Here is a 12,969-nt window from a genome sequence, read left to right as displayed (position 1 = left end):
GGCCTTGTGTGAGAATTTCATAGCAGCTGTATATGTACTAGGCCAAGATTGAGAATGACCCAAATGTCTATCAACTGCTGAATGAATAAATAAATTGTAGTATAATCCAAACAATGAACGACTGTTGAGCAATAGAAAGGAATGAATTACTCATACATGAAACAACATGAATAAGAAGCAAAATAATTATACTGAGTGAAATAAGCCAAAACAGACCAGCCTCTTTGATTCCATTTATTCTAGAGATGCAAACTAATCTATGACATAAAGCAGATTAGTGGTGGAGTGGATTGAATGATGGTGGCCTCCAAAAGATAGGTCTACATCCCAATTCCCAGAAGCCCATGAATGTTATTTGCTTGGAAAAAGGGTCCTTGCAGATATAATTAAGGATTTTTAAAAAAGATCTTATTTACTTATTTGGCAGACAGAGATCACAAGTAGGCAGAGAGGCAGGCAGAGAGAGAGGGGGGAAGCAGACTCCCTGCTGAGCAGAAAGCCCAATGCAGGGCTCAATCCCAGGATCATGACCTGAGCTGAAGGCAGAGGCTTTAACCCACTGAGCCACCCAGGCGCCCCATAATTAAGGATCTTGAGATGAGATCATTCTGGATTATCCGGGTGTGATTTAAATTTAATGTCAAGTGTCCTTGTAAGAGGAAGGCAGAGGAAGCTTTGAGACAGAGAGAAGAGAGGCAGACCCCAAGAGGACAAAATGTGACCACAGAGGCAGAGGTTGGAGTAACTGTCCACAAATCAAAGAACGCCAAAAGATACCAGAAGCTGGCAGAAGCAAAGAACGGATTATCCCCTAGAGCCTCTAGAGAGCATGGCTATGCTGACATCTCAATTTCAGACTTCTGGACCCCAGAACTGTGAGAGAATAAATTTCTGTTGTTTTAAGTGATTCAGTTTGTGTAATCATTATGGCAGCCTCAGGATATCAATATTCCCTGGATATGGGACAGGAGTGGAGAGAGAGGAAGGCAGAAAGGAGAGATTACAAAGAGGCAAGAGTAAACTCTTGAGAATGATGAATATTTTCATTGTCACGATAGTGGTGATGTTTCATGGGACTACACACATCAAAACTTATAAAATTGTATACTTAAAAATGTGTAGTTTAAGTCCATTGCACATTAACAAAGCTATTAAAAGGGGGAAAAAGACATAAAGGGCCTGAAACAAGACTCCACTTGTAATATTCTGGCCTTTTCGAGCAGTCCACGTAACACTGATACAGGGTACATTCTCAGGAAACTGATCATAAGACGGAGACCCACCATATGAAGCACAGCTGAGTAAACTTGGAATAGGACAACTGGAGAACTGATATTCAGAGATATTTAGTATTGCTATATGCAAGGAAGAACATTCTCATCTTACAGGAGCTCCATTAGAATGGGGACAGATTTTGGTACAAGGAACTTGCTAAAGTCAGTGTTGTCCACAGATAAAATAGCTGTTGGAGGAGCTAGTTCCTGGGAGTCTACCCAGGTATTGTAGGTGGATGCCTCTCTCTGACTCTTCCCTCTGTTGGAGCCTCTGTTTTTCTTGATTTCTCATCTTTTCCAATTCTTGCTTTTCTCTCTCCTTGGATGTATTGCTGGAGCATGTGCTTTTAATAGCTTCCAGAAGAGGAACAGTTAGGACAAAATTGTTTTAAAATTTTGCATGTCAGATTTGTCTTTTGGCTGGGGATAAAATTCTAGGCAAAATTGGAAGTATTTCCCTTTTGCCTTTTAGCTTTCAGGGATGTTGAGAAGGCTGATGCTATTGTTTTTAGAATTTTCTCTTTATCTTTAGTTTGAAGGAATTTCATAATGACATGCTTTGGTTTGGGCCTTTTTCTTTTCCCCAGTAGGCTCCATGTCTAACATGGGGCTTGAACTCACGACCTTGAGATAGAGTCACTTGCTCTATCAACGGAGTCAATCCGACACCCCTGGGCTTTTATTTTTCCCTTACTGTGTAGGATATTCATGGCATTTTCATTTGGATTCATGTTATCCAGTTCTGGGAAACTGTCTTCTACATATACATGTATGTATTTTTCACTGTTTTTCCTTTCACTGGTTTTTTTTTTTTTTATAAAGTCAATCAGATTTTTTTTTTAAGATTTTATTTATTTATTTGACAGTCAGAAATCACAAGTAGGCAGAGAAGCAGGCAGAGAGAGAGAGAGAGAGGAGGAAGCAGGCTCCCTGCTGAGCAGAGAGCCCGACATGGGGCTCGATCCCAAGACCCTGGGATCATGACCTGAGACGAAGGCAGAGGCTTTAACCCGCTGAGCCACCCAGGCACCCCCTTTCACTGGTTTTTAATTCCTTGAATCCTAGTCACAAGCTCTATGTTAGATTTCCTGGACTGCTCTGCTGATTTTCATCTCTCTCCTATTGTCCATTTTTTTTTTTTAAGATTTTATTTATTTATTTGTCAGAGAGAGTGAGCACAGGCAGAGAGGCAGGCAGAGGCAGAGGGAGAAGCAGGCTCCCTGCTGAGCAAGGAGCCCCATATGGGACTCGATCCCAGGACCCTGGGATCATGACCTGAGCCGAAGGCAGCCACTTAACCAACTGAGCCACCCAGGCGTCCCTCCTATTGTCCATCTTTTTCCTTTTGTTCCATTTGCTGAGAGCTGCTTCTTATCTAATAGAACTTCTACTGAGTGGTTAATTTGAACTATCATATTTTTAAATCTTTTTTTTTTTTTTTTTTTAAGATTTTATTTATTTATTTGTCAGAGAGAGAGAGAGAGTGAGCATAGGCAGACAGAGTGGCAGAGGGAGTGGCAGAGGGAGAAGCAGGCTCCCTGCGGAGCAAGGAGCCCGATGCGGGACTCGATCCCAGGACACCGGGATCATTACCCGAGCCGAAGGCAGCCGCTCAACCAACTGAGCCACCCAGGCGTCCCGAACTATCATATTTTTAATATCCAAGACCTGTACTTATTTCCAGAACAGCCCACTTTAAAGATAGCATTTTGAGGGGTGCTTGGGTGGCTCAGTGGTTAAGCATCCAACTCTTGATCTTAGCTCAGGTCTCAGTCTTGTTTGTGAGTTCAAGCCCTGCCCTGGGCTCCACACTGGATGTGGAGCCAACTTAAAATAAATAAGTAAAATCTTAAGGAAAAAGACAGCATTTTGTTCATGTTTTATAGAAGATCATCTGCTCTGGTCTGAAGACTTATTTTTTTCTGAAGTTATTTCCTAAATTATGTTTCTCAAATTTTTTTTCCTATTTGATCTTTTTTATTAACGTTGGAATCTTTCCTCAAATGTCTGCTGATCATTAGCTATTAAAATGAGATGTAATTGTCTACATACACAATGTGTTGGTGCGAGGATGGGTGTGTATAGTTTCTTGGGGAAAGCATAGAGGGTTATGTTGTAGGACTTGCTGGCTTGAATTTAATTAACAGGATTGTCAGCTGAGAATTTTTTTGTTGGTGGAACCTCCAAATATATCTATAGGACTTTTTTCTGGAGTTGTGCTTGGCCTAAGAAGAGTATTTTAATCTCTTGCCTGAAGGTATAAGCCTGACTGCCAGTATTTTCGGAATGGGACAGGGGAAGGGGCTAAGGTCTCATCCTTAAGTATATAGACTTTACCTTGTACCTCATTTTCAGTTTATCAACTTGTGTTCCCGAACTGGAAATTTCTCTGGTTCAATCTCTCCAGTCTTATAGGGTGGAACAGAAGTTAGTCACCTAGTTGCATTGTTTGGGGTTTCTTATGTAGGCTTTGAGCCAAACCCCTTGCTTTTATTTTTATTTTTTTAAAAGATTTTATTTATTTATTTCACAGACAGAGATCACAAGTAGGCAGAGAGGCAGGCAGAGAGCGAGGGGGAAGCAGGTTCCCTGCTGAGTAGAGAGCCCGATGCGGGGCTCGATCCGAGGACCCTGAGATCATGACCTGAGCCAAAAGCAGGGGCTTAACCCACTGAGCCACCCAGGTGCCACAACCCCTTGCTTTTAAAAAATTTATTATTATTTTTTAAAGTAAGCTCTTCATCCAATGTGCGGCTCGAACTCATGACCCCCAAGATCAAGAGTCACATATTCTATCGACTAAGCCAGTCAGACGCATTCCCCCCACAACTCCTCACGTTCACATTGATCAACTGCCTTCCAAAGCACTTAGGTACCATGGTGCCTTTCTGGGGTTTGGAAAGACCAGTTAGCCTTGTCCAGATCAACAACCCATTCCTGGGTTTCTTCTTCATCTAAGTCTGTAACAATAGGGATACTATTTGTCATGTCGGAATCCAATGTACTATCCGTCCCCAAACAAATACTTAACAGATGTTTGTTGAAGGTCTAGCTAGTGAATTGAAATAAGCACTAAACTTTCTGAGCAATCATTTCCTCATCTGTGAAGTTGGCATGGTCATCCTGACTGTAATTTCACGGTATTTGTGTGAACATTAATAGTGAAAACATATGAAAATGTTTTATAAGGGACGCCTAGGTGGCTCAGTGGGTTAAGCCTCTGCCTTCAGCTCAGGTCATGATCTCAGGGTCCTGGGATCGAGCCCCACATCGGGCTCTCTGCTCAGCGGGGAGCCTTCTTCCCCCTCTTTCTCTGCCTACCTGTGATGGCTCTCTCTCTGTCAAATAAATAAATAAAATATTTTTAAAAAATTCACTATTTAAAAAAAAAAGTAGTATTATTTCACTGTTGTCAAAGAAGCAACCCGTTATCATGAGATTTCAATTACTTGTAAATGTATTGTTTTCCTGAAGAATTTTTAAAATTGTATTTCAATAATTCTTTTTTTTAAAATTTACTAATTAAAAAATTTTTTTTATAAACATATAATGTATTTTTATCCCCAGGGGTACAGGTCTGTGAATCGCCAGGTTTACACACTTCACAGCACTCACCATAGCACATATCCTCCCCAATGTCCATAACCCCACTCCCCTCTCCCGACCCCCCTCCCCGCAGCAACCCTCAGTTTGTTTTGTGAGATTAAGAGTCACTTATGGTTTGTCTCCCTCCCGATCCCATCTTGTTTCATTCATTCTTTTTCTACCCCCAACCCCGCCATGGTGCATCTCCACTTCCTCATATCAGGGAGATGATATGATAGTTGTCTTTCTCCGATTGACTTATTTCACTGTATTTCAATAATTCTTAAAATGGCTCAGCAATTCAAAGAAATAAATGGGTGTTCAAGTGGCTCAAAGAACAAAACAAAATCACTAGTTTAATTTCACATTCTTGCTCTATTTCCAGTATATTTAAACATTTTAGTTTTTAAAAACTCTTACTGAATTTATTTCCTTTTCTCCCTGAGATTCCTGAAAATAAGAAGGTAAAGAGAAAAATCAACATCCCTCTCATATGAACAAGGTGCTAACTCTACTAAATATAAATTATTTCTCTCCATTCATAAAACAGACAAAGGCATTATTGTTCTCTAGTTTTATTATTTTTCAATCTTCCCAACATATGAACTATAACTCATTTTGAGATTTTTCAGTGCATTTCACAGCAAAAATGAACAAGGGAATCATTAAAATGGTTGTACATAAACCAGTTATTTTCTTATAATTTACAGTTTGTTGAAAAAATTATTGTTTTGCTGTTTTCATCCTATCGACCCCTTCAATAAAACACAATTTATCAGAGCACAAAGCTTAAACTTCTTATGATGATGCAAGAGATACAGCCACCTAACAGGGCTGATGAATAACAGGTATGTTACACACACTGATTGGAAGACCACATCAGAAGAAACAGAGTAAGGCACCACTCTTGGAAAATTAAGGTAGCTTGCAGTAACAAGTGTTGAGCACCATAAGTAGGTGCTCAATAAATACTTGAATGAATGACAAAAGCCATAATTAGCACTATCCTTTTAATTGCCAGCAATTCTTCAACCTCAATAAAATACTTATTTAAAAAAAAAGATTTGTACCTGAATACAACTTCCTGATAACTTTTTATTTCTTATTCTTTCTTCAGCATTTGTGTTTCCTTGAAAAGAGAACCACACCATACATGCACTCAGCCACATACACAACTTCTGAATTACTGACAAATATGAATAGTTGGTTTAAATTTGAGTGAACAGAGGTAAGATGAAGCATACTTATCCAGAGGGATAGCACATAATACTGGATATTAACCTACAAGTGAAAAAAAGGTAAGGAAAAAAGTAACAGTTTTATTCTTTAATGTTCGCTATGTTCTTTAATGCCTCAGTTCTTGAGAAAGGCCAAAATCTCATCATATTGACAGGAACACATTTAAAAAAATTGTCTCTCAAGTGTAGTATTTAATAAAACTAGGTACTGAAAAACTGTTCTGAAATTTTTCAAGTCAATGTTGTTTTCAAGTATATTAAAATGCTCAGAAGAAAAAATTCTCCATGGTTATAATTCTAATCAATTTATAAATATACTTTAAAAGAGAGTTCCGACAGGTGGAGAATGGATAAGCTCCTCAGACACAGGCACACAGTCTCTTTGAAGGAACAGAATGCCTTGTTACTACAACCTGGTTGATTTTTTTAACACTGATTTCAGGCACAATGGCTGAATCCACTTCTGGGTCATCGTCCTCCTCCTCTGAGTTTGTAAGAGCAGTGAATACTTCAGTTACCGACAGAAAGCAACACACAAACTCTGATAGAGCATTCACTTCTCACTATAAAGAAATCAAAATCACTGAGTTCTCACTGTTGTGTGTGTCTTGCTGCCCCCCTGCAAAGACAGGGGATTCGAACTGAACTTTAGGAGCGGGGACCGGATAAAAGATTAATCACCCAACAATTCCCGTGAAAGGTTTTTAGATGATATTGCTCGTGTCACGTGAACAGGTTGGTGAGAGGCCCATCGTGTTTCTTCAACACTTTGGTCTTGCTGCCATTCTATGGTGCCTTCACAGGTACATTCGTGTTCAGCTAGATTCAGTCTGTGCGATCAGGAAGCAGGTCACTCAGTGCAATGACTCCGTTCTGGGAGGGTTTAGGGTAAACAGAGAAGAAGTTCATTTGGTCGAGTCTTAGTGTGTGTCACTCTGCTGGTTGTGCTGTTGGGATTATTTTCCAAAGGGGTTTATGATAAACCCAGCCGTCACCCTGAAACAAGCAGAAAAGTGTATTAAAGAACGATTCCTCTGATAGTTTCACAATCGGTGACCAAAACTAGAAGCAACACCTTCCCTGAGGTGGAATTCTACTCTCACATTTAAAAATAAGAATTTTTGTGACAGAGAAAAAAATCTGTGCTTAAGACATTACATAATGCCAGTGGTTTAGCTAGGATTAGGGGAGAAGTTCTGGTGGGGGCCCCGAGTTGATGCTCGATGATCACTTTATTTGCAGAATTCATTTGTAGCAATTCTGCCAGTTTTGCCAAGACGCTGCATGCTGATGGGCACCAAGCAGGCAGAGCACAAAGAAATGGTCATCAAGGTACTAGCTGTTCTCTCTATCTCAACCAGCATCTCTAGTATCTGAGTACTGTGTCCTAGTTCTCCCCTGACTCTATTCCCATTAGTTTTTCCTGGCTCCTGCGAACAGAAGGATACCGCAAGGAGATAGTTAACAGTCAAAGAATGAACTAGAACCAGGGGAATACCAAGTGAGGAAAAGAAACTCATGAAGCTATATACTGGGGGTGCAGGACTTGATACAGATTACTAGAGTTCCGTGTTCACAGGACTAGGTGAAGTAAATCAGATCTGAACACATCCTTAATGCATACATCCTTCAATTTATTTATATTAAAAATTTTCTTAAAAATTTAAATATATATATTTTATCTTGTTCCTGAAATGACTTAAGGCTGGCAATTACTTGGCTTCTAGTGACAAGGACTCATTCTTTCCTTGACTACATTTCAGTTGGACTACTTTGAGCACTCTTCTTGACTGGGCCTCAACCATGGCCTACTGAGCTCAATTTTAGCAAAGAATTCTGATAAGCCAGTTAGCCAAGAATCCCCCCGACCCCAAATCCTTGATTTTGAAACTCTTGTTTTCCCACCCTTGATATGTAATCAAGTTCCTCTCTCCCCACCCCAATCCTTGATATCTAACCAAGATTCTCTTTTCCACTCACTCCCTCACATTTCCACTTGTCCCTGTGCTCAGTGTTGCGTTCAATCCCTCTTCTCTATTATAATAGTCCTGAATGAAGATTTTCTTGATGTTTTCAATAAGTATCAAAATAATTCTTCTTTAATAATAGCAACCATTAGGGGCACTTGGGTGGCTCAGTAGGTTAAGTGTTCTGCCTTTGGCTCAGGTCATGATCTCGGGGTCCTGGAATCAAGTCCCATGTCAGGCTCCCTACTGAGCGAGAGGAGTCTGCCTCTCCCTTTCCCTCTGCTGCTCCCCCTCATGCTCTCTCTCTCTCTTCTTTGCTCTCAAATAAATAAAGTTTAAAAAAAAATAATAGCAACCATTAGATTGTTTATATTAAATCACCTGGTTGGTAATTCTCAACTCCCTTAGTACTGTTCTTTGAAAAAGATGTCAACTAATCACATCACAGAATGCCAGACTGGTGTATCTCCGAGAATAAACGAGAAGTCTCAACTTTATATGTCATGTTATTAGCAAGAATCAGGGTGCCTATCTTTTATTTTATTTTTTTTAAAGATAAATCACTACCCTTTGTATAGTTATTTAAGTTTCTCATGTCTCCCCTTAAAATGTGGTCTCTGGAAGTAAACAAAGAGTTTCAGTGTGGTTCAAAAGGTAATAAATTATAAATTGTATCATCTATTACCGTGATTGAGATTATGTTATTAGCATTTTTGTTTCTGACCAATTTAATCCTGAAATCTACCTCATCTGAACTGCTGCTAAACTATTTTACCTTGGCAAACTGTGAAAAGCTCATGAAAAAGCTCCTGGTTAAGCTGGACTAGTTTCAGAAATAAAGATGTATAAGTGATAACAATTCAAGAAAGCCTAGTAAGCTAAAGTCCTCACTAAGTAGATAATGAGTTTTAGTCTGAAGACACGTAGGACAAACCTCTTTAATAAAATACTTGGTTTTCCAGGGTGTGCCTGTTTCGGTTCGATGCCTTTCTTCAGTCCTCTGGCGCTCTTCCAAGGTACGTTTATGCTCTGTGGCTTTATCAATTTCAGATTCCCTCAGAGAGTCTGTCACATTTTTCCACAATCGCCTAAAATCAGAAAAGCCACAGATTTTACAAGCATTCTTTAAAAAAAGATAATAGAACTGATACCCTTGAAATTAAAAGTAATTAAAAAAAATTATGTCTCCTGAATCAGATATATAGTTTCATGTATATGAGTTACAAAACCATGGAATAATAGTATGGTGCTGATACTGATGTCCAAGATGCTGCTCCTTCTGCTTTTTCTTTTCAAATAAAAAATAATTTGTATTTTACAAAGTAATAGATTTTTATTTTTTAAGAAACTTAAAAATTAATAAGCAAAAAGATAAATAAATTTTTTAAAAGCTGAAATTTTAGAGACTTCTACTTCTGGACATGATAAGATAATGGGGACCAGACTTAATCCTCCTGCCTTTAATCAGCTAGAAAACCAGACAAAATATATTGAAATAATGGAGACTACAGATATTGAGCAAAAGGCAAGTACAGGACAATGATTCCTGAGAGTAGGAAACAGATAAGGGGAGTCCTATGGGTGCTCTAACTCACTGGCTAGAGTTTATTGGCACAGCAGAAGAAGGAAAGCTCAACTAACTCCAAGCAAAAGAAAACTGCCCAGACAACTCTTTGGGAGAAAGAACAGTCCGTTCAACAAATGGCACTGGGAAAAACGGATATATAAAAGCAAAAAGAGGACCTCAGACCCTTACCTCAAAAGGAAACTTTTACAAGAACACACAGGAGAAAATCTCTGAGGCTGGGTTAGGCAAAGATTTCCTAGATACAATACCAAAACCATACTCCATAAAAGAAAACTTCAACAATCTCATCTAAAAAAATTAAAACCTTTTACTGAAAAAAACTCACTACAAAAATTTAAAAATAAGCAACAGACAAGGAGAAAATATTTTCAAAACACATATCCAATAAAGGATTTATATTCAGAATTCACAAAGAACTCCTGCAACCCAAGAAAACAATCACACATTTCACCAAACAAGATAAACAAATGTGTAATTAATTAGCACATGAAAATATGTTCACCATCATTAGTCATTTGGAATATGCAAATTAAAACCATAATAAGACTACTTCACACCACCTAAAAGGGGTATGATGGGTATACGGTAGGCAATAACAAATGTTGATAAGGATGTGGAGAACTGGCACACTTCTACATTGCTGGAAGGAGCATAAAATGGTGTAGCCACTTAGGAAAATAGTTTGGCAGTTTCCTGAAAAGTTAAATGTAAAACTTCCAGACAATCCAGCAATTACCATTTCAGATATTTACCCAGAGAAATGAAAACATATCCACCCAAACAAGAATGTTCATAGTGGTATTAATCATCATAGTCCAAAACTGGCAATGTCCATCAGTTGGTGAAGGGATAGACAAAATGTGGTTCCATATAATGGAATACTATTCAGCAATATAAAAAATGAGCTATTGATACATGTTGTATCCTAGATGAACCTCAGAAACACTATGCTAAGTGAAAGAAGCCAGGCACAAGATATCACATATTATATGATTCCATTTATCTGAAGTATCCAGAAAAAACACACTTATAGACAAAAAGTAGGTTCCCTGAGAATGGGGATGGGAATGGAATGAACATTAGCTATAAATGGGAATAAGGGTCTGATGGGATGATAAAGGTTGTGAAACTGATTTATGGTGATGACTGCATTGCTCAAGAAAGTTGCTAAAAATCACTTAAACTTGAAACAGGTGAATTTTATAATATGTAAAATAAATCTTGATAAAGTTTTTAAGTGGCAATTTTAGTATTAAAGCAGAATTCAAAGCAAGAACTATCACCAGGGGAGCGCTTGGGTAGCTCAGTCATTGGGTATCTGCCTTTGGCTCGCGTCATGATCCCAGGGTCCTGGGATGGAGCCCTGCATCAGGCTTTCTGCTCCATGGGAGGCCCTCTCCCACTCCCCCTGCTTGTGCTCCCTCTCCCACAGTGTCTCTGTCAAATAAGTAAATAAAATCTTTAAAAAAAGAAAGAAAAGAAAGCTATCACCAGGGATAAAGAAGATCATTTCATAATGATCAGAGTTCAGTGCATTAAGAGAACATACAATCCCAAATGTGTTGTCCCTACCACAGAGCTTCAAATAACATAAAGACTTAGACAACTATGAAGAGAAATATGCAATTATAATTGGCAATTTCAATAACTGACCTCAACTGATGAGACAAATACACAGAAAATTAGTAAAACAAAGAGTACTTGAAAAATACTATCAACCCACTTGAGCTAATTGACATTTACAGAGTACTGTCACCTAACATCAATTGAATATACACTCTTGTCAAGTGCCCATGAAATGTTTACCAAGACAGAATGTATTCAGGGTTATAAAACAAATCTCAATAAAATCTGAAGGACTAAAACCATACCAAGTATATCCTTTGGCCAAAATTAAGTTAAACTAAAAACGAACAGTGGGAAGATAGCTGGAAATTTTCCAAATATTTGGAAATTAAATAATACTAAATAACTTCATGAGTCCAAAAAAAAAAAAATCAAAGGAAAATCAGAAAACACATATCAAAAGTTTGAAATAGCTAAAGCAAGCTTAGAGAGAAATACGTTAAATATTTATATTAGGAAAGGCAAAGAAATCGGCCTAATGAGGGGTCAAACTATGGCTGGCTACCCAAATTTTTATTGTAACATAGTGGTGTCTATCCTTTCAAGGTCTGTGGCTGCTTTCATGCTTTAGTGACAGAGCTGAGTAGTTGTAGTAGAGACTATCTCGCCCAATAGGCCTAAAATATTTACTCTCCGGGCTTTTATAGAAAAGTTCGCTGATCCCTGACCTAAGTTTCCTTTTTAAGAAACTAGAAAAAGGAAGAGCAAATGATGTACCAAGTAAGCATAAAAGAGGAAATAAAAAAAGAGCAGAAATCAATGAATAACAAAATAGAAATATAGACAAAAAGCAATGATACAAAAACTGGTTCTTTGAGTAAAATTAATAATCCTTTAATAAATAATCCTTAATAAAAATCTTTAATCCCATTGATAGCAAAAGAAAATATTACCAACATAAAGAATGAAAGTGGGACATCACTAAAGATCCTACACACATTAAAAGAAAACTAAGGGGGGCACCTGGGTGGCTCAGTGGGTTAAGCCCCTGCCTTCAGCTCAGGTCATGGTCCCATCGGGCTCCCTGCTCAGTGGGGAGCCTGCTTTCCCCCTCTCTCTGCCTGCCTCTCTGCCTACTTGTGATCTCTCTCTCTGTCAAATAAATAAATAAAATATTTTAAAAAAACAACAACAAAAAACCCCTAAGGGAATATTATAAACTATATGTCAATAAATTTGACAAGCTAGATGTAGGTGAAATTAATCAATTCCTTAAAAGACATAAACGACCAACCTTCAATTAAGAAGAAAGACAACCTCACTTTCCCTCTAAAGATAATGAATTATAGTTAAAAACTCCCTCAAAGAAAACAACAGACCAATATCCCCCATGAATGTAGATATAAAAAATCCTTAATAAAATTTTAGCAGAGAATCCAACAGTATCTCTTAAACATTTGTCTGCTTTAATAATAGCTGGATTCTTACAAATATTTCTACATTTAATCTGTTCTATTATTTTAGTTTAATTAAATAAAGAAAAATCTAGGGGTGCCTGCGGGGCTCAGTGGGTTAAGTGGCTGACTCCTGGTTTCTGCTCAGGTCATGATCTCAGGGTCCTGGGATCAACACCTGCATTAGGCTCTGTGTTTAGTGTGGAATATGTTTGAGATCCTCTCTCTCCCTCTCCCTTTGCTCCTCCCACCCCCCTAAGTGTGTGTGCGTGCATTCTCTCTCTCTAAAATAAAATC

The 12,969-nt window shown here is 38.3% G+C and overlaps 1 protein-coding gene across 1 annotated transcript in view; it reads right to left on the bottom strand.

Moving 5' to 3' along the window:
* Positions 1-5,426: 5,426 nt before the first annotated feature.
* Positions 5,427-12,969, bottom strand: part of OSBPL11 (oxysterol binding protein like 11) — a 96,853-nt gene continuing 89,310 nt past the window's right edge. Inside the window, exons 12-13 of the mRNA XM_080796263.1 lie at positions 8,999-9,152; positions 5,427-7,093 (exon numbers count right to left, since the gene is read on the bottom strand). Coding sequence (XP_080652389.1) covers positions 7,028-7,093; positions 8,999-9,152 — 220 coding nt within the window. The 3' untranslated portion in view covers positions 5,427-7,027. The remainder of the gene's footprint in view (positions 7,094-8,998; positions 9,153-12,969) is intronic.

Source organism: Martes martes, assembly GCF_963455335.1.
Source record: "Martes martes genome assembly, chromosome: 1".
In the NCBI taxonomy this organism is placed as follows: domain Eukaryota; kingdom Metazoa; phylum Chordata; class Mammalia; order Carnivora; family Mustelidae; genus Martes; species Martes martes.
The sequence above is the reverse complement of the archived record's forward strand: the minus strand, read 5'-3'. Positions and strand labels throughout refer to the sequence as shown.